Source organism: Canis lupus, chromosome 28 (assembly GCF_003254725.2).
Source record: "Canis lupus dingo isolate Sandy chromosome 28, ASM325472v2, whole genome shotgun sequence".
NCBI classification, from domain to species: Eukaryota; Metazoa; Chordata; class Mammalia; order Carnivora; family Canidae; genus Canis; species Canis lupus.
Window position 1 is genome coordinate 9,020,636 of NC_064270.1, and position 22,680 is coordinate 9,043,315.

The window sequence follows — 22,680 nt, forward strand, 5'->3', positions numbered from 1 at the left end:
TGAGACACTTCACCAGAAGGCGGCAGTGGTCGCCATCAGCATCCAAATGCAAGAGGAAAAGCTGGTCTCTGGGACTTCAACCTTCGCTGACAGGACAGCCCTCCACTCCGACAAGGCCAAATGTATTCTCACAGGCCATGGACCATGGAATAACACACCAGATACTCGGTTTTTGTGCTGATATGGAGGCGTTATTTGAAAAGCTCTGCCATTTTGTGGACACAAAGCACATCAGGAGAGCCAACATCATTTGGCCATGTTCAGAGTGGGAAGGCTAGCTCTTTTGAATCTGTAGTCTCCACTCAAATTCTGTATCCAAATCCCCCAGATTGCACTGGCGAGTATGCCCTCTTTCTTGGAGTGTGGGGAAGGGTGGTATTCCTTCATTCCAGTAGTTCTCAGTCTTGGCCATGTGTTAGATCACTTGGGGACGTTTCTTAACTACACACTCCTAGACATCACTGTGGGAGACCCCAGCTCAGTTGAGTGAAACACGACTGATTTAGAAGCAGGGCAAGCTGGATGCTGGAGTTAGGGGTCAGACAGCCCTTCGCTGGAGGAGTTAGTCAAGAATACAGAGTGCAGCAAGGAGAGGTAAAGGAATTAGCAGTGCAGCAGCACAGAGTAAGAAAGTGGTCCTGTTTGGGGTCCCTATAGATCTGTGTTTAAAACCTGGTTCTGCTACTTACTGTGTGATCTTGCACAAATTACTTAGCCTTCCAGAGCCTTACAGCCTCTACTGATGAAATGAGGACTTACCTCGTGGGGTCCCTGCGAGGACGAAACAAGGTAACAGTTGTGATGCACTCGGCATGTGAGGCCTTGTATTCAGTAAGGGCTAAATAAATAGTAGTCGTGGAAGGCGCTGTGGTGGTTACGCTGTTGTTATTATTATTAATATTATTATGCCTGTGGGCTGCTGAGGTCCAAGCCACCACACTGCTGTTATTTAAAGCAGGAGGCAGGGGAACAGGCAGCCGCAGCTTGTCTAAGGCCTTTCCTCCACAGCTCGCTCCTCCCTCTCCTGCTCCCACTCCAGGAGGAAATCATGGGCAGGGCCTCTGAAGACCCACCCCTGCAGCCCCTCCACGTCTGGGTGTGGCAGTGGGTGGGGCTGGTTCGGGTGGCTGTCAACACTCTTCACCCCCACAATCCTTCTGACCAGACATCTCAGATGATACAGAAGGACATCTCTCTGCCTTGAAGAGAGAGAACAGGATGGAATTCACAGACAACCAGCTTTGGGTCACAGAGGAAGGAATGATGGGGAGGAGAGGGTGGGTCAAGGGAAGATTAGGAAAGAAAGAAAAAACTCATTTGCTTAGCCCTACTTGGAAGTTAGTCCCAAAGGATTTCTGGGAAGTTATTTTTGATAAGTTTTCAAGTGACCAGGGTACACAATGAAATTTCAAGAAGTCAGTCTCCTGAATTCATTCTGCTCTTCCTCAAATCCCTAGCCCCAGTTTCTCCCAACTACCTCATGAAACAAAGAGCAATCTGCTCCTGTCCCATGGTGGGTCTCATGGGTGTGAGACCATGAGATTAGCTGGGACTGCTCCCTGTTGGGAGTTTACTGATTTCTTCTCAACTACATTTTAAACTTCACGGATTAAGATGTGATAAATTCTACTTATCTTCTGAAAGTCTGGACAAATTTGCTTTTTCATTATAGTTGGGAGCGCAAGGGGAAGGTTGCTAAGCCGGCATAAATATACTTTCCTATAATCTTTTACTATTTAGGAAGATCAGCTTTCAGACACTTAGAAAGCTTTTTTTATACTCTATGAACAACGAGAATTTAGAGGAGGCAGCCCTTATGCTAGGTTTTGGTAGGTTTACTGCAAATAATCCTAGTTTTAAATTTTGAGTTCAAGCAAAACAAAAAACCCAGCATCAACGAGTTGCCTTGTGGCAGAAGACAAGACTCTGGAATGACAGCTCACATTTCTCAGTAAAGCCGTCTACTTTTTAATGCTCATTAAAATGTGTGGGTAGAACCCCGGCTAGGTGCTAATTTGTCCTTAACACCTTTCTTTGATAGGCATAAATATTTCCCACGTTAAGAACGGTGTGCAGAGCCCAGGGCCACCTGTCAGAAGCACAGGGCTGAGAAGGACCAGAGAATCTCTTATTACTTAAAAAAAAAAAAAAAAAAAAAGAAAAGAAAAAAAAGAAAAGAAAAATAGCAATTCTTTAAAGTGATCTAGCTCAAACATTTCACTCATTTGTGAAAAGCCTTCATGTAACTGAATACATATGTGGCCTATGTCTGGATCTGTCATCTTCAGCAGGAGCAGGGGTGAGATAAAATCTCCCCTATTTTTAAAAGATCTCCAGGGAAGAAAACTTCTTCGATGCTTGTGTTAAAGCCTAATCATCTTGGTTATTATTAATCTTTTATGTTCAATCTAACTTTTTTCCTTTTTATCTTTTATAACAATTTCATCATTTTTGGTCTTTGAAAATAAAAAATACGAAGATCTGCTTCTTACATTATAGGTGAAATGTTATCGTATCGTCCCTTACTGTTTATGCCTCAAGGCAAAATAACCCCAATTCCCTCTTGTGCCTGACTTGATGTGTACCAAAAAGCAGACGTCATTGTTAGCCAGGGTTGCTAAGTGTAGCAGCTAGTGGCATGGCAGCTCTGGGTGTGAAGCCATGAAACACCATCTTCAGACCAATAGCCAGGCTGATTGTGGAAGCTGCTGGCACCACCTACGGTGGCCTATGGCATTCTTCCAGTTTGACGGAGTCACTGTATTTCTCCACAGGACTTCTCCAGGTGGCCTTCCCCTGCCTGTGGGACACTCTGCCTTCAGGCTTGCCACGCACTTGTCATCTTCCCCACAAGGGAGTCCTACTCTAGAAGTGGGCTGCTGGATTCTCAAGTGCAAATGAAGCACCAGTCAAAAATCACATTTAGTCAAAATTACCCCCCCAAAAGTCTCCATTCAGCTCAGTCAGTTGTTCCTTAAGCAATGCTTCTGGCTAGAATCAGCACCCCAGGATAAAAAGACAAGGTCATCGCACGCTAAACACATTCTTTTTGGAAGAGGAGGTCACTGATTACAATGAAATCATCAGCATCCAGTTGGAAGTCTGGGTTTGTTTGGTACACTTCTTCTCATTCAAAACCAGATATGAAATGGTTGGAAACCACTGACCAGCAAGCACATCAAAGGGAGAACCAAAATGGAATCTGGTATTTTAACTAAAACCGTATCTCTAATGCATCCCAAGGCATCCTTTCATATATGAGAGGTAATAAGAATTTGGTGAAAGAGTGAATGCATGACTTTACCAGTGATGAGAAGGACTGTGGAGAATGGTTTGCTGAGCTAATTAGAGCAGAGAAATACCGAGGTGGCAAGACAGGGATTCATCCCTAAAAAAGAACTGTGGTACCATGGTCCCAAGGCTCACTCATCAACATTCACCAGGTATATACTGAGGATCTCTTTTGCACCAACCAGCTTTCCTCTGGCCTTCTGGACACATGCTCTTGCAAATGCCACCACACTGGACATAGTGCAGGGCCTTGTCCAACTCCCTGCCAGATATGCAGAGAACAGAGGACATATCTTTACTCATGGCACTATTTTCAGTTCCAACAACAATGCATGGGGCTTGCAAGTGTTCAGTACTAGTCGAATAAGTAAAGTTCAGAGTGCTCAACATCTCATCCTAGGAGAGCATTTAATGAAATTTCCTCTTGCATACCCCTTCTACTTCCCTCTTTTCGGGTCACTCATCCAAAGATCAGATAATCCCTGGGACTAGGGTAATTCTCAGGATGGTGCCTTTAACTTACCTTTTAGAACACTCTTTGATACCCAGATTTTTTGCCTCAGAAAAGAGTATCTCTTAGATACAAGTGTGGCCATCTTTCCCAGCAGGTTCAAATTCCTAGCCAGCTCTTCCATGAAACATTTTCTAGCTTGGCCAAAAAACCCTTATTTTTAAGAGACATCATCTCCTGCCATGAATGAAATTCATACCTGGATACCTCTTTGGAAATTCCCTACCAAGGAGATATGCCCTGAAGGTCCACGATAAGAGGGCCTAGTGACGGGTTGTTGCACATATAGAAACTGGGTAATTATTCTATTGTTGACAGCAGGCATGCCTACCCACTCTGCACCAGCCATCATGATTGCCTCCCTGAGTCACTGCCCAGCCATCAGCACCATGTGACCACCCCAAATACTGGCAGCTTTTCCCAGAGCCCCACATGTTCAAAACATTATAACTAAGCTACACTGGTTACCCCATTAATCATATAAGCTACACTGGTTACCCCATTAATCATGTAAACTCCAAGAGAACAGTACTAATACTCATCTGGATAGACTCAGGTAATACAGTCAGCGAGGAGTGAGACTACACCACAAAACACAAGGCTGGGAGAAGCAAATGACTGGGAGACAGCCCATTAGTCATCAGAAAGAACCCCAAGGTGAAGAAGAAAGTAACAGTACCAATACAAAGAGAGGCACGTGATTTTCCTTTAATTACCTTCAGATTTAGGACTAGGAGTAGATGCTGGAAACTGGTAGGTAGGAGTGTAAGGATTGTCCTCTGTAGCAGAGAAAAGCAGTGGATTTTGAAACTACCCACCATGAAGTGGAGGAACTGACAAATCCGCAATTGATTCTTTTGAACGATTACCTATTTTAGTGTTATTAAAGCACACAGCATCACACTTAAATGAGATTAATGAATTAGAAAGGTCTTAGTTATTTTAATACAGCACATCATGCAAATGAGTGAAAAAAAAATTTCCACCAACCAAAAAGGACTATTAAAACAAAATCTAAAAGCCAAACCTTATTCCTATAATGGAACTATAAGAATTAATTTAAGGCTAGGACAACAGATACACTGTCTAAGGTTGTGGTACCTTCAGAATTTTGCTGGATTTCAGGAAGTTCAGGGAATTGGTACGTAGGGAAATAAGGGTTTTCTTCAGGAGTGTCTAGGCAGAGGAGCAGGTTTGGGAGAGAGAATAGAGGAAGATACAAATGGAGAGAATGAACGAATAGGGATTCACACACAGTTAAGGCTCCTTGAATTCTGGAACATACTAAGCTTCACTAGCGATATGAAAGAATTCAGATTGCAAAATCCAGTCCTTTTGCCTGAATTACTGAGACACATCTAAAGAGACAATATCATTTTTCCTCTTGGACAAAGAATAACATATATACAGGCTCTAGTAAGCTTCAAGTTTCCAAACAAACAGTAGATTCTTAAATTTTTACATATCTCCGTCTACCATTAGGGCAGCTGGTTTTGTTTAGAACATGTAATTTAGGTTGAGTTAATCCCTTTAACAGAAGAGAAATGATGTTGCCTGCAGGGACAGAATCACATACTGTTCACATATGTACCTGTGGCTTGGCATTTGGGCTGCCAAAGCCAGGTCTCAAGATGACAGAGTCACAGAGTGCTGGGGGAAAAGGACTTGGGCTTAAGGAAGTGACCAATAGAACTGACGTCACCCAATCAGAGACCCAGCTTTTGGCATCACTACCATGACTGAGCTTATCCATCCAACCACAGTGGATTTACTCTTGGTTTAGAGACACTAAACACCGAACATCTCAGTATTTTGAAAGAGTTTGAAGAGAGGCACGGCCAGGTTCATTGTGAACATTGCAGGAGCTAATTAACGGTGATGTTAGCTGGTATCTGCAGCTAATCAGAGAGACTAGTTCTTTGCGGCTTAGGCCGACACTGACCAGAATGCTTTTTCTTTGCCTCCATGTGTCATCTGTGCCAGGCGGCCAGACTGGATTTGGTTACAGGGAACGACAGGATGCTCTGCCCATGGGAAGAGTGGTGCCCTTCCCATGGTGCAGCTGCATTCCTGCCTATCAGCTGACTGGCAGCACAGGCGGATGGGAGCTGGTGGGGTCAGGAGCTGCCCGAGCACTGGCCTGGGCTTCTCCCACCATGCTGGATCACCTGCCCCCAATTTGGAAGTGCTTCTCTTGAAGCTTGTGCGGGCTTTGGTGTGTCAGCTCTTGACTGACTCTCTGGGCTACCTGCCAAGTGTTGGCTCCCAGGTGGGGAAGATTATTTTTCATATTACCACCACCTTACAGGTGTACCATACATTCTACTTTATAAGGTAGAATTTGGTCTCATTTGGACCCTGCAACAGCCCTTGGAGGAAGGGAGGGGGGTTGAATGCAGGGAGCTACATGACTGGCCCAGGGTCACAGGTGTGCTTGGGGGTACTGAATCCAGGTGAGGCCAGTTTTCTTCACTCCTAGTTCAGTGACTTGCTCTGCCTACAAGGCAGTCATGGGCTGACACAGGGAGCTGCATCTAAAGCGGGAAGCAGATGGGAGTCAGAGCTGCTCACATCTCGGGCAGGCAGATGCTGGAGCACAGGCAGAGTGCTGGGCTCAACCTGCCACTTCCCACAATGTCTGGGAGGCAGGACTGGAGAGCTGACCTCAAATCCCCCATGTAAGGCAGGGCACAAGCGTTTCCTCCCTGCTCTGCAGATGTATGGCTGGGCTCAGGCAAGCTGGTGCCCAATAAGTTGAGTGTCAGGCCCAGTCTCTCGACATCCTAACAAACCAAGTTTAAGTCCTCACTATGATAGTCAACATATGAACACAGCATAGCTTCTAGAAATCAAAATTAGTACCTCTGTTTAGTTTGTGGATCTGTTTAAACATGGTCTTGTACCAGTCTTTTGATCTCTCGGTGTTCTAGAGAAAAACAAAGGCAGAGTGTAAAATACAATGGAAATGTCAGCACGTTTCAGAACTTCTATGATGACAAAATCATACTGGAAAGAGACATCTGAGGTCAAAACTCACATAACTCTATACATGTTAGTGATCCCACAGTTAAATCTTTATTAAAAATGCAAAACTTTTGAGGAAGAATAGTTAAACCAATGGGTGCCTGGGTGGCTCAGTTGATTAAGTGTCTGGCTCTTGATTTCAGCTCAGGTCATGATCTCAGAATCGTGAGATGGAGCCCCATGTAACCTCCACACTCAGTGGGCAGTCTGCTTCTCTCCTTCTTCCTTTCCCGTTGCCCCTCCCTCTGCTCATGTACATGCACTCTCTCTTTCTCTAAAATAAATAAAATCATTAAAAAAAAAAAAAAAAAAAGCTAAACCGAGAGATTCAGATCTGAATCTGCAGAGTAATATTTGGCCAAAAAGCATGAAGGTTTTGAAAAAGTAAACAAAGATCCTCTTGAAATGTGTTCAATTTTTTAAAATTTCATTTTTAAAATATTTTTTATTTCTTCATTTAAGAGAGAGAGAAACAGGACAGCATAAGCAGGGGGAGAGTCAAAGGCAGAGGGAGACACTCCCTGCTAAGTTGGGAGCTTGACATGGGCTTCAATCCCAGGACCTAGAGATCATGACCTGACCAAAGGCAGATACTTAACTATCTGAACCACCCAGGCATCCCTAAAATCTCATTTTTTAGAGAGACAACTAAATGGAAGTAAAGCCTCCTAGAAACATAAGAGGCAAAGAATATTTGCATGCACCTACCCATTTCGGGTTATTCTGTAGAAGTGTAGCTATATTACCTAGGAGAGGGCCAGATTTAGAACACATACATTCAAACGTATCCCACTCTGCCAGCCAATGCCAATGCCAGAGAGTTTTCATCCTAACCACAAAGCTGGGCTGTTGTTGATTTAAGACCAAAATAATACAAGGAAAGGTGCAGATCGGTGGTTAGATCAGGCATTTTCACGTCCACTTTACAGATGAGGAAATGAGGTACAAAGTCAAAATGATGCCCAAAGTCATAGAGCTGGTAAGAAGGTGAGTGGGAAGGCCGCCTCGCATGATGGTTAGGGGTACGAGTTTGGGAGTCAGAGAGACTGCTCCATCACTCACAGGTTGTGCAATCCTGGACAAGGACCATAATCACTGAGTCCCTGTTTCCTCATCTCTAAAATGGGAATTACATCAGTGTCCACCTTGTAGAGTCAATGACAAGATCATCAGTCAGCAAGTGGTAGTGGCAATGACCATTCTACCATCAAAATTCCCTCTCTACTTATTATTGTTATTATATACTTAGTATTACTTAGGACCAAACAACAGTTCTTTCAAGGCTTAGCCCACTGTTGTTTCTACTCCTCCAAAGGGACACAAAAAACAGTCCATTCATTACATGGAGACCAGAGAGAAACATATTGTAGCTAGTGTTCTGAGGGGCCCATGGAATAAAAGGGGATTCACCATAATCCAGTTTCAAATTCCCTTGAATTCCATAGGGCCTGCCGAACACTGGCACATCTGTGCAGAGGGGTAAGAACTGGGGCAGCCTGGATTCATTCTGTGGCTTCTGTAGAGTCTGTTGCTCACCCTGAATGATGGGGTATCTCCCACTCGGGGGAACTTCTTCATAAACTCATAAACAAAGACCCTGAGCCCCACATTCTCCCCAGGGTTCCTGGACCTGCAATTTCTGAGCATGTTCCAAGGACAAAAGCCAGAGACTGGGAGACACTGCCCACAACATTCTCCCCTTGAACATGCACCAGCCTGAAGCTTCTCAGAAGTGCTGCTGCAGAGAAACTGCTCTACCTGTGTTCCACCCTGCTTTTCCTCGTGTCACTTGAACCCAAAACCTTTTTCTCATGAGACTCATTAGTGCCTAACATGCTTTGGAGAAAGCTGCTGCACTCTGAGCCCAGGACCAAGGTGGGACAGGATGCTGGCACACAGCTCGGGGAGGCTCTGCAGCCCTCAGTGGGTTTAGAGAGTGGACAGAGGTGAGAATTTTCTCATGAGGGCCACAAGTGGGGTCACATGTACTTGGATACACACATGTCCCTGGCGTAGGAAAAAGCCTAAGTAGGACTCATGGGTCAGTATTCATACCCGGAGTGGGATGCCCACTTCATCCATGGAAACATCGCTTAGGTCCTGAGCGCTCTTAACCACCCGCCTGCTGTCATCCTTTGCCTTTTTTTCAGTAGCTCTTCCAGGGGAGGTGGGTTTCTCCTGGGTTGGTGCCAAGTCCTGCTCTCCCACTCTTCTTTCTGACACAGGATCTAGAAGTGAGAAGTAGTCATTAGCTGAAGTTCTTCTGGTGGCTGTGAAGCAAAATTCTCCCAAACAATCCAGCTGGAGGAAGTGTGTTTGCAAATTCCCAATTGGAATGAGTTTCACTTAGAGCATGGGTCAGAAAACTATGGCCTGGCCACCTGTTTTTGTAAAGTTTTATTGGGGCATAGCCACATCCATTCGTTTATGTACTATTTATGTATGCTTTCAAGTTACAGTGGCAGAGCTGAGTAGCTAGAAATGAAACTATGGCTCATGAAGACTGAAATATTTATCATCTAACCCTTTAAACTGCTAAGTGCACATTAAAATTTGATTCAGGGGCAGCCCCAGTAGCTCAGTGGTTTAGCGCCGCCTACAGCCCAGGGCCTGATCCTGGAGACCCAGGATCGAATCCCATGTCAGGCTCCCTGCATGGAGCCTGCTTCTCCCTCTGCCTGTGTCTCTGCCTCTCTCTCTCTCCTGTGTATTCTCATGAATAAATAAATAAAATCTATAAAATAAAATGAAATGAAATGAAATAAAATAAAATAAAATAAATAAAAAATAAAAAATAAAATTTAAAAAAATAAAAATAAATAAAATAAAATAAAAAAAATAGAATAAAATAAAATAAAATAAAATTTGATTCAGAACTAGAGGTTACAGAGAGCTAATAAACATAACAGGTGTAGCCCACAGATTACAAAACTACTTTGTATACTCTGTAATTCCAAACCCTGTCACTTACTATGGGAAGGCATTGTGGCTATGCATGCACATGTCCTGTGGCCATGAGGGTAAACCTCCCAGAGTGCGAGCCTTCAAGTAGCTAATGGCCAGTGGACAGAAAGGGCAAGAGAGGTAGCTATGAGAATGCAAGATGACCAGAGGTGGGTAGAGTCCGCATCATACTTAGCTGAGGAATTTAGGTTCAGGGCTGACCTTTCAGAGCCAAACAGGAAGTAAAGGGTACCCCTGGCAGAGGGAAGAGCATTAGCAAATGCAAGGAGCCTCTGAACTATTCTGAGGTTACCAGGTGCCAGGCACTGTGCTAAATTCTTCATATATATTATCTCAGTTCTCCTCCCAATAATCCTATGAGGAAGAAACCATTACCTGTCCATTTTTAAAAACAGTAAAGACCTGCCTGAGGTCACACGGCTGCCATGTGTTCAAGCTGGGCCTTGCACTAGGGACACTTGACTCCACTGGTTCTCTCTGAGCCATATCCTGTCGTAGCTCCCTCAAAGATGGCACCAAGGCTTCAGGCCCGGCCTGATCCAAACAAAAGTTAGTAAAGGGACTAGGCTGGGAAGGCAGGGAGGGATGGCTGCTTCCATTCCAACACAGTAACTCAGTGAGACGTCCAAGTAAAAATGCCCTAGGAGAAATAGGGGAGCGGAGCCCTTGTGAGGGGCCCAGGCAGGAGTGCAATTCCTGAGCCATCAGCATAAAAGTGATGGAAGAGGTCAGGGAGATAGATGGAAGAGTTCGTGGAGTAGTAAACGTGAGCAGAATCAAGGGCTGACGTCACATGCTGAGGGATGCTACGGTGACAGGCTTGAGAGCAAAAGGGATCCCCCAAAGGATGCAGGAGTTATCAGAGGGAGAGGGGATGAACCAGAAAGGAATAGCGAGGCTTCACTGAAGCCAGAGAGGACAAGATTCCAAGAAGTGAGTGATTCCACCCATGGATGGATGGATAGATGGATGGAAGGAAGGAAGGAAGGGAGGGAGGGAGGGAGGGAGGGAGGGAGGGAGGGAGGGAGGGAGGAAAGTGGGGAGGAAGGGAAACTGAAGCAGAGACAGGGCCATTCCATTAGGCAAAAGAGTCACGGGATCACCCCGGGGGGAGAAAGTTCAAGTTCAGAGGGCAGTGGGATGGATGCCAGACCACAGAGAAAGGGACGAACATGTGAGCAGGATGTAGGGAGGTATCTAGGGAGGGGGTCAGCACACAAGCACAGACAATGGCAGGTGGGAACCACAGAGGTTGAGAGGTTAGGGGTCGAAAAGGTCTAAGCCAGGGGAGTCAAAGTCCTAGTGGTGATGCTCCCGTGGGGAGGCTGAACAGGGCCAAGAGGCGCCCTGGCAATCAGGTGGTGCTCAGTTGGGATCTGTTCATTGACTGAGGGAGAGCATCTCATCCTTGATAAAGGAAAGGGTGCAGAGTGCTGGGTAGAGACCAAAATCCGGTAAAAAAGGAAGGGCCTGAGGGCACATGTGAGGTTGTGCCCAAGTCAGAGATGTCCCTGCGTGTAGGAGGGGCTGGGGAAGTAGGGAACCAGTGCGTCCACATGCTCAGGTACGACAACCTTCACCACTGGCCCTGCTGGTAGAATTACCCTGCCTGGATTTCCAACTGACTTCCCACACAAGTACTCATTCTGTGACCGCAGAATGGTTTCTAAACCCTCTGTGCAAGACCTAGCTCAGGGTATGCTTCAGACAACCGGATCCCTGGCATCATAGCCATGAGCTTTGAAGGATGTTGAGACCAGACTGGACTCTTGGGATGAGTTCTCATGTTCCTAGGCAATTCCCACAGAAGGCCAAGGATTTGGCAGGAAGCCTGGAAGTGCAAGGGGATTTCAAGTTACTGAAGTCTACCCTAAATATGGCTCTGCTGAGCATTCTCCTCCTGCCTGGGAAGGTCTTCCTGAGTGTCACCAGGAAGCAGCAGGGGAGGCTGATTTCAAGCTGTCTCGCCTGGTACTTGGAGGCGCTGACACTCCTCACTCCAGCATCCTCTCTTAAGAAGTAACAGATCACAAACTTGGCATTCTCAGGGTTTCCAGACCCAGAGAAATGTTTTAAATTGTTGGGGCAGGTGGCTCCAACAACAATCACTTAACTACAAAACTCAAGTTGACAGTTCATAGATTTGTTCTAAAGCTATCAGAGTTCTTCGGCTCTACAAAAATTAGCCCTGAATTATTTTACTTTGGAAGACTGTGATCATGTGACTCATGGTTGAGTGGATTTCAGTGTACAGAGAGATGAACTGCAGCCTCAAAGAAAGAAAGTTGTTTCTTGTTTTACATATAGTGAAAACCTCACACAACAGGTCTTATACCATGAGGGTGACAGGACTACATTTGGCATGTATAGGACAATGAGGGCCTCGTGAGCTATTTCGTGAGAAATAGCTCACGAGGCAAATACCAAAACCTCAACAGGACATCCTGGAGCATTTCCTTCCAGTTTTACACTGAGCTTTTACAAGGAAGGTGCTGGAAAGGGCCACTACATAAGTGACAATGTTGGCAACCTGGCACAGGGCCTCAGTGCCTGTGGGCAGCTTCCTTTCCTTCACACCCAAAGCTCGGTGATTGAGGACCACAGAAATGCCGACACCTCCCTAAGGAAGGCTAGACCCTCTGCCCCAGCCCTGACTTGTTTCTCTGTCCATCTCCCCAAGGGAACCATGAGCTTGAGGTGGCCAAACACCATGTGGCTCTCGATTCTGAATGAATCTCATTGAACAAGAAGCCCCATAAAGAGGACACCTGGGTAGCTCAGTGGGTGAGTGTCTGCCTTTGGCTCAGGTTGTGATCCTGGGTCCTAGATTGAATCCCGCATCAGGTTCCCCACAGGGAGCCTACTTCAACTTCTGCCTATGTCTCTGCCTCTCTTTTTCTCATGAATAAATAAATACAATCTTAAAAGAAAAGTAAAAAGCCCCATAAAGGCTCAATAAAAACCTGTTAAGATTGGGGTGGGATGGGGCGGGGGGGGGGGGGGAGTGTCAAGGGAGGTGGCTGGCCCATCAAGTGCCATCATGACAGGTATGATGGGCAAAGCCCCACTGCTGCCAGGAGCAGACTGGAGTGAGCCCAGCCAGCCCTCTCTCCTTCAAGAGCTTCTGAACAGAACAGTGCTGCTTCTTTTTCAACAAAAACTAACATCTAGTGAGCACTTACTTTACGTCCCACTCTATCAAATATCGTTAATGGGTCTGTTCCAAAACTCAAGGAAGACAGAAACATTAGGCTTATTCTGAAGCCAAGGAAGTGGCCCGAGCCTGCCAGACTGGTGGAGAAGCCCTAACATTGCATAGCACTTTCCAGTGTGCAAAGCATACCCTGCTTCCTGTCGCACACGATACTCACAGCTCTGAGGAAAGGATGAGGATTATCAATCCCCATTTCCCACATGAGGAAACTATGCCATAGAGAGGTAAAGTCACTTACCCGGGGATAAACAACGTCATAAGAGGAGATAGCCAGGACCCAACTGTGTGCCTCCTAACTTGTGTCTGTGCACCTGTTTCAGCCGTTCCACGGCTCTTTTCCAAATCCCAAAGGCAGGAAGGTGTTCACAGGAGCTACCTTTGCTTCAGAGCCACCCTGTTCTCAGCAACCCGGGCTGGGACCAGGGAATGAAGTGATTTGGTGTGGCAGAGTCAGGAGGGGGCAGTGAAGGGCACCTTGTGTTCAACCACAGCCTTCCTGGCCCTGGGGCCAAGTCCCGATAAAGCTGAGAGGGTGTGAGAACCCCATGTTCTCCCCACAGGGCTCTCTATGAATCACAAGGGCAGCAAACATGAAGTAACAGAGAAATCGTGAAGCAGCTCAGGCTCTTGTGTATCTACCAGATAAGGGATTCTTGCTCCAGATTCACACGTATCTGTAAATCCACCAGGTGCACACTTGACCTTGAGGCTTTTTCTATAAATGAATCTACTGGCTTTATTAGATTCTCCAAATGAGTCCATCACCAAAAAATGGTTATGAACCATTATACCACACTGTGAGCTGCTGGAGGGCAGCACAGTTCCTGGATATGGATACAGAGCCTGGTTCAGGGCCTGATACAGAGTAGACACTCAATAAAATGAGGCATGAATCCATGGAGGTGCCTGCTGATAATGGAAACTCACATCCACCAAGCACTTAGTGAGTGACAATGCTCGGTGTAGGCTGCTTTATAAGCAGAACCTCCGAGGCATTACTGCGTTTCCCATTTGGCAGATAAGAAAACTGACCTGTGGTTTAGATCATTAGCAGCCTGCCTAAGGCTGCCAGCCCCTAACCATTGGGAAGGGCTCAAAGCAGAATGGCTACAGAAAGCCGTAAGGACACGGTGAAACCTTCCCATCCCTGGGTTTCCCCACAGTTCTGGCCATGTGTAGCCACACTTTATTAGGGAGGGCACCCTGACACCTGATTATCTAGCAGATCAATGCCCACCACTGCCAGTTCTTGATGGGACTCGCTCCTCAAGGTGGTCAGTACACAGGCAGCATTAGCATCACTGGGGACCCGGGGAGAAACGTAAGTTCTCACCAACACATTATTATTATTATTATTTTTCTCACCAACACGTTAAATCTGAATATGTGGAGCTGTGGAATCTGGGTTTTGGACCAGCTTTCCAGGAGATTCTGATGCCTGCTCACACCTCCTTTCAGGCACTGCTGAGCTAGAGGCTCTCACCCGGGTCTGTCATGCAGGGTCATTTACTGGCACCTGGGCTTGCCACTCAACAAGAAAAGAACTTGCCTACATTCCCTAACCCTGACTGACTCAATCCTAGAAGAGGGATTGGAATCAACAGAAAGGGGACTTCTTTAGTAAGGCCTGCCTCGAATGCTCCACCTAAGGTATAACTTTTTGTTCTTTTTTATTCAGATTGTCCTGTTCTTACCCATCAAGGCACTTATCACAGCTGCCCAGGACATGTGTGCTAGTTGGGGTTACTGATCTGGTGTGCCTCCTGCACCCCTTCAAACTGCAGGAAGGAGGCAGGACCATCATGCTTCCACCGTCCTTGTGGTCCAGCAACAGAATCCCCAGCACATTGGAGGAACTCCTCAGACTGTGGCTCACACGTCAAAGGTGTTAGCATATAAATAAATATTTGGCACCTACCTGAAAGGCTACTGAGTCGTTTTTGCTGTTCTGTGATAAAAGAAAAGATACACATTGTGAGATTCACACAGACATGGTAAGACCAGGAAGTCCTGCCACAACTTGTTAGCACCCCAAACTGGCATCCTAACTGTCCCTTGGGCTTAGATGCTGAAATGTTGTGTGGCAGCCACCACCCCCAGCTGGATATCGGGGCATTGACGCGGCTTCCGTTACCCAGGTGTGGTGTCTCCAAGCCTCCCTCCTACATCTGTACCAAGATTCAGGGAACAGTCACTGTTTGGTTGTTGTTTACACCTGGTTTCAAGGTGATCTGATCATGGAAGGAGACCCTCCCAACTCCCCTGGTTGGTTGGTTGGTTTGTTTGTTTATTTGGTTTGTTTATTTATTTATTTATTTATTTATTTATTTATTTATTTATTTATTTATTTAACTCCTCTCGTTTTAAGGGACCAGGACCTTATAATGACCCCAGTCTCATTAAGTTTGAAGGAAATATAACTGTCATGGCAGCTACCACCTCCTGAGAGCTTTACCAAACAGCAGACATTGTTTTTAAGAGCTTTCACACATGTTAACACTTTAAATCTAGTGGGTTGAGACACCTCAGATAAGCAGCACAAACTACCCATGATGACACTGAACGTCAGAGGGGGAAGCTAGAACCTGGGTCCCCAACTCCTAGTGCAGAATTCTTTCCAATCCTGATCTCCAGGCCACCATGCTCCCCAACACGATGGTCTATCAGTTCCTCACTCTCTTGGGCACCCGCGGACGGAGGCCACTATCTCTTTTTGAAAGTTCTGTGTGTACGTGCTTTGGGATAAGCACAAAAATGACCTTTACCTTCCACAGCTGCTAAATTTAAAGCAGCTACGTAGATAAAAATAGAGCACTTGCCAGCCCATGGGTGCTGTCATCATCCCCCTTGGCTGCGGCCCCACCCTCCCTCCAGAATCCATGTGGGCAAGAAGTAAACAGAGCAGCAGGGGTGCTTCCAGCCAGAACAGCCTGTCCACCTCTGGATGTGGACGAAGTTCACTCGAGCTGGATAACATAAGCCCAGCTGAGCTCTTGGCTCAGCTCTGCCAGCAACCTGCTAGAGCATGTTGGCCAATCATGTAAACTCTTCCCTTAATTTCCTCATCTGTCGGATCAAAATGCCCAACGGATCTATGGTTCCAGAGTCCAGTCTGCCAACCAGATGCAAGGGCTTCCTCACCAGGCAAAAGCAAATTTATTCAACTTAAAAGACTATGTTCCTACTTCTGAGATTGGAAATGGCCCTTCTTTCAGAGAATGACATGTGATATGGATAACAGTAGTTGTTTTTCAGAGGTGTGATTTACTATAGTTAGAAATTAGCAACCCTAGGGTAGGCTCCAGGCTGTTTCATGTGACTGTGAGATCCAGAGTCTGGGAACCACTAAGCTCTTGTTCTCCAGTGTGGTCTATGGACCAGAAGCACTGATGTGTTCTGCAAATTGCTGAAAAAATGCAGAATCTCAGCCCTGCCTCAGACCTCCTGAATCCAAATCTGCAAGTATGTACTCCCAAGACCACATACACCAAAGACTGAGAAGCTCTGAGCTAGGGGACCCATGCACCTCGTCAGTCCCGAGTTTTCTGGTTCAAATCCTCCTTCTAGACTGATCGTAAGTCATCTGCCCTCACATACGTGGTATGAGAAGAGGGACAAGGAGCTGTGTTGTGCATACTCATCAGTGCCAGGGCAGATGTATAGCACCCCCTCATTTATCTACAGTTGGGGGACCTAGCTTGTAGAGAGAGGGTTGTTGTCACACTGTGCCCTGCCCATCTAGGCCAGAAAAAAAGGGAATCCTTTTTAGGATGACTAAACTAGACTTCCAGAAGTAGAGTAAAGTTATCATTCCCTCAGGAGACTTTGCAATAGTTAAATTGTTTTTACGGGTACTTTCTATGAGCACTGCTGTCAGGTTGGGTAAATTCCAAAGCAAGGCCAGAAACACATGACCTAAACCCCAGTGACAACTAGTAATCCAAGGCTAGGTGGCAAGGCGCTTCCATTCTCCTCTTCTCTTCCTGCTCCACCTCCACAGGGAACATATGGTTTGCTCTTTAAGAAAAGCTACTTTTGATTCCAAAAAACTAATATACTTGTATCCTTTACTGAAGGATGTGTGATTCAGGCAGCACAATTCTGATCTTTAAACCCAAAGGGCAGGACTGCACAAAAGAAAAAGGCAAGAACCAAAGGCATTTAGGCAAGTAAGAGGAATCCATTTGCCCAGGGAAGAAACAAAAAAGAACTACAAGCATTTTTGTGCCCAAAGATGTCTCACTAGGTGTCACCAGAGGGACCTGGTGGAAGCAGCTGACATTACACTTGGCATTTCCCAAAAACCAAGTTGCCTTGGGAATAAATCCCATTTTTAGAGAAACTGCCTTTCCTTCTTTGAACTAAATTGTTTCTGGATTTTTTTTAAAAGACAAGTCATAAAGAAGTTCATAGAGAACCAAAATTTCACTTTGTCCTGCATTATGGACACTGGGCAGAGAAAGCTCTTGCCAGTAAGGGGTATGGCCCTGCTGAAAGGAGAATGGAGTCTTAAATAGTTTAGTGTGGGGCTTGGGACCCTTATCATCTTTGAAAAAACAAGATTCGTGGAGGACAGTTAATATGGAGGCTATACATAGTGGAAAAAAAATAAAATTACTAAAATAACTAAGATTCAAGTGGGAAGATTTTAAGTGAGAGGAAATGTTTCATTCATCTGTTTTACAAGTTAGAAACAGGAAACAGAAAACTCCATTTAATATGGAAAACAATTAAAAATAGACTCCAGTTCCATTCTGATCCAAGTAATGTGGGGGTGGGGCAGGGGGAGCTATGCAGTAGGCAAACGGCGCATCAAGAAAAGGAGAGGTTTGGTGCCTAGCTTTTTTGAAACTCAGACTAAAAAACCCTTTCTGCTCTATGAAACAGCTTGACAATTTTACACTTTACACTGCAAAGGATTTTCGTGAAGGAAAAGTTTCTCTCTCTACTGAATTCCAACTAGTAAAAACCTGAGACTTAAGATCACCTTCTGAAATTTTAAAGCAGAAGGGTCAACATAGACAACTATTACCTCAAAGCACTTCCGCTTTACCTAAATGCCCCTTCAGAGAAGGGAAGAACCAGCCGGAAGCAGTAAGAGAACTATAGAAAACAAATGTGGACACCCTCAGCAGAGCTCTATCAGCCACACAGCATACGGGACACACACAGCCACGTGAGTCTCATGTCCCAAAAGGGTGCACTGAATGACAGCCCAGTGTGATAAATGCTGGCAAGAGTCTAGGCCAGTGAGTCACTAAGAGAAAGTCCAGTGCCTGCTTTAGAGGCACAAAAACATGTTTGATATTTTATAAAGGTCTCCACCCATTATGCTTTTTAAAAAAAAAATTGGGTACTCAAAATTTTGCTTTCTAGAAAATTCATGATGTCAAAGAACTACATGACTTATTAAACGAGATATTATTGCTATACCTAGATTTACCCAGCAAAGCTCTGATTCAAATTCTCATGATGAGGAGTTAAGGTACACAGACTTTTTCCCTTCTGTCTTTTCCTTATTTTGGTGCTACCATCTGAAAACAACCGTAAACACCCAAGGTGCGGAACACGCGCTACACCAGCTTACTTACACAGATATCTGACATCATCTCATATCAGGGGCCGGTCTCCCTGCTGTGGTCTACTCTGTGGGTCATGGGAGTGAGTAAACAGGGGCAGACAGTATCGAGGAAGGGAGGAGGTTTGTGACAATTTCTCTGGAATGGGAGAATTCTTGCCCCTGGAAGTCACAGAACAGCTTTGTTGATGCCAGTGAGTGGGGGGCGCTCTGAGAAGTTCCCTTACCTCGATTGTGTTGCAAGAGTACAATAGTAGGATTGACAATTGTCGTAGAGGGGTAGGCAGATGATGACTTGCTAACTGGTGCAGCGATCTGGGAATCGGTTCCAACGTGGGATGAAGAAACTTCATTTAGTAGAGGACTTGAATCCTGAAAAGTGAACAAACACTGTGACCAACTGTAAGTATGTGAAACCTAATGTTCTTTTTAAAAAAGAAGAAATGTATAGCTTTACAAGGACCTTAATTATAAAAAGAAATGTAATCAATGAGACGTCACTAATTCCAGTTAGGAGTTTAATCTGGAATGCTTAGTCTCTTTGTTGGTGTTAGTAAGGGTAGAGAGGGAAGGTGAGTGTTACTGGAAGTCTCAGCAACATCATTATTTTCGCCTGGTAATAGCCGTGGATCAATCCGGTTACTGAAAAAGGAAATTCAAAACAAAATAGAACAACATGCAAGACTCATGCAATTCCAAACGTGATCCGAGAATGAGAGCTGGTTTAAGGGAAAAATCAGGAAAGTTTAGTATACTTGTCTAAAGAAACATGAGACAACATGAGGACAAGAAGCCATCGATGTGAGTAGGGAAAAGTTACATATTGGTATTCCTAGAAAGCCACTCTTATTTATTTGCATCACTCAACAACCTTACTAGCACTTGATTCTGAGATTTGGGTGTTACCCGGTTCTATCCTGAGTCCCCCCGCCCCCCCACTCCAGTATTGAATGACAAAGATCTTTGAAATGGTAAAGACTTATAATAATCTTGACTTCAGGATGCCTGGGTGGCTTCATGGTTGAGCCTCTGCCTTCGGGCGTGGTTCCAGAGTCCCAGGATCAAGTCCCACATTGGGCTCCCCTCAAGGAGCCTGTTTCTCCCTCTGCCTATGTCTCTGCCTCTCTGTCTCTCTCATGAATAAAAAAATAAAATCTTAAAAAAAAAAAAAAAAGAAAATCCTGACTTCAAAAACCTGAGGTCTCGGCTATAAAAACCAATAGAACTGTTACTATTAACATTATAATCTGCATGAAGGGAATGATGCTAGTCTTTTTTAAAGACAGAAAAACAAGACCTCAATATGTAGTAAGTAAGGATATATACACAGTTTCACCTATCACACTTGTAACTCTTAGAAAGTTTCTATTCTGGACCTCTAGCCAGAATGTCATTCTTAAGGAGTTTGAAAGGCAAGACTTTGATTGTTACTCTCCAGATTAATGTATGGCTCAAAGCAATTAGTATGCTCCAGAGAAGACGAAAGCCATGCCTCCCTTCCTCCTTTTGACCCCTGCACCTAGCATAAGACTCTGCAGACAGTTGGTGCTTGTTAAATAAATATCACTTGAATGACTGGAGCCATCTATTTGTAAAGGTGTTTCCGAACAACTTTTGCAGCAAGAAAACATGTGACCATAAAAGAAAGAACGTATCAGAACCAGGGACAGCTCCTGACGCACAGTAGGGGCCTTCAGTCAATTCTGAAAGTGCCCTAATGTTGCAGCTGCTAGTTATGAGCAACAGCTCAATTTAGTGAATAAAATCTTTCCCCAAGGCTTGAGAGGCATAATATGATCTTGTTCAGAAGTGCTTCATCTCCATTTTTTCATTTGTAAAGTAGAAAAAAATTACACTTGCCTTAATTTACTTCCCAAGTGATTTAATAAAGATAAATGATACACCCGTGAAAACACTGCCATAATGCACCTGAGAAACACACACACAAAAATCAGGCATGTGGCTCCCTAAGGTATAAATGCCTACTGTGATGTCTGGATAGATCATGTGAACATGAAGTATTTTACAAAATTTTATTCTGTGGCCCAAGTCTTATTTCTGGAACATCACAAAAATGGCTACAGACAAAAAGAATCTGGATCAATTCACATGAATTTTCTTCTTCCCTCTTATTCTCAAATAGCTACAGATGGAGCAAATCTCAACTTGTGGCTTGGCCACCATCCCTAGGGGGCTCGTGCTCTTCCTCACAGGTCTCATTGAGTGAAGGATCCCAAACAGTTTCCTTTTTCACCTTACGGTTACTTGGGACCAAACCAAATAAGTCACCAGCTGAAGTCCCCCCTGGAAGTTTATACCAGGCTGATCAGTCAGGCTGGAGAAACTGAGGACACTGTCCTAACTGACCTGTCCTGGCACCCCTGAAACAAAACTCAGTATGAACATCTAGATCTATACAGATGATAAATTATACAGCATACAACAAAACTACTCACAATCGTATACTATGGCACTAAAAACATCTCACTTTATATACTGTTCTGGAGAAATACCCTGTGCCAAAGGGAAGAATATCTACAGATTATTCGGGTGCCCTCCGAAATAAGAGCAGCTTCTCAATATGCCTACAAGCTGGGCTAGGGTGAGGGGAGTGCTTAGAAACAATCTAGCATTTTCCTTCAACAGGGTTGAGCTGCAAAGCTCAAAGCTGGAAGGATATCCAAAGCCCCTGGACCATGCTTGGCTGAGTCCTGACCTAACTGCATTGTGTCGCACCTAGAGATTTGAGAAGAGGTCCCAGACCAGAATGAAGCCATTCCCAGCTCTGGTGTGCCTGGTATCTGGCTACAAATTCTTCTACAAGCCAAAAAGGAGTTTCTCTGCTTTTTGCATGACTGGCTTCAGCTCAATGAATCATGAGAGCCAGTTTGGCATAGGTGTAGGCATACATACACCTTTACACAAAGGGATGTTACTAAGCATTTAGCTGCATCAGCCAATTACATGACCCACTCTATCTCAAAATGTGATCCAAGGACCCTCAGCATCAGAATCCTCAGGATGTGGGTTATGAAATCAGAGCCCTAGGCCCCTCTGCATATCCACTCAATTAGGACTCTAGGAGTATAACCTGGAGTTGACGATGTAAACCAGCTTCCTTGACTCTCAGATAATCCCATGTATGCTAAGCTTCGGAGCCAAAATGCTACCCAAAAAAACCCTTCAAGAACAAAGGCTGTGCCTTGTTCATAGCTGTACCTACAGAATCTAGCAATATGCCTGGAACATTGTAGGAGCTCATTAATTGTTAATTAGCCAATAACTTATTTTTGAGGGACTCTGGTCCCCATTTGCAAGGGCAAGTCCTCAGCAATGTAGCTAATAGTTATCGAGCATTCTCTCTTTCTGTGGGAAGCACCATCCTAGCAACTCTAACAGATTCAGTCCCACTGCACCCCACAGGCCCCTGAGTAGATCCACACATTCCCATTTTACAATTCACTCTGAGGTTCTGAGATCCTCTTGATTCTCAGGGCTCCTGAGGAGAAATAAAGACCCTGATTCAACCTCTCCTGTAAAGCACTTGGACTTTCCCCACCTACAATGGGGACTCATCTCTCAAGGGATGGGACCTGACGTATCAAGGCCCTTTACCTTCACTTGACCCCTGAAGCAACATTTTGCCGCAAAGGCCCCTGAGAGCCACTAGTCAGGGGGACGCAGCACTTTTTTGCCTTTGGAGAAAACAGTCCCAACATTTGTGCAAGGCTTTTAGAGCCATTTACTCAATTAAACTCAACTTTTTTTTTTTTTTAAACTATTCTCTGCCATTGGCATATATAAAAGTTTACTTGCTAAATCAACAAAAGAGGGAATCTTCCTCCCCTAGAAGCTCACTGCTCCCTGGTGGAGAGGCTGCCATTGGCTTTCCTACATAGCTCTTCAGCCTTCCTCGGCTCTCAACGCCACATTTGCTTGGCCTCTCAAGAGCATCACGAGCCAAAGGAGAGGCCACGGAGGTTCTCAGAGGGAAAACGGGGTTCTTCCAGAAGATGTGCATTCCAAACAGGACAGGCAGAGGCACGCAAGGGGCTCGTGAGCAGCTGAAGGAGACGACACGCACACGCACAGGAGGCA

At 45.1% G+C, this 22,680-nt stretch overlaps 1 protein-coding gene across 50 annotated transcripts in view; it reads right to left on the bottom strand.

The window, feature by feature from the left end:
- Positions 1-22,680, bottom strand: part of SORBS1 (sorbin and SH3 domain containing 1) — a 228,889-nt gene that overhangs the window by 70,536 nt on the left and 135,673 nt on the right. For 24 of the 50 annotated variants that reach the window (XM_035708112.2, XM_035708106.2, XM_025466633.3 and 21 more), the window contains 4 exons: positions 18,810-18,954; positions 14,923-14,952; positions 8,882-9,054; positions 6,665-6,728 (listed from right to left, as the gene is read on the bottom strand). In XM_035708112.2, the coding sequence (XP_035564005.2) occupies positions 6,665-6,728; positions 8,882-9,054; positions 14,923-14,952; positions 18,810-18,954 (412 nt within the window). Of the gene's footprint in view, positions 1-4,518; positions 4,582-4,903; positions 4,979-6,664; positions 6,729-8,881; positions 9,055-14,922; positions 14,953-18,809; positions 18,955-22,680 lie in introns of all 50 variants that reach the window. The other 26 variants (XM_049103277.1, XM_035708107.2, XM_049103279.1 and 23 more) reach the window with 2 other exon arrangements.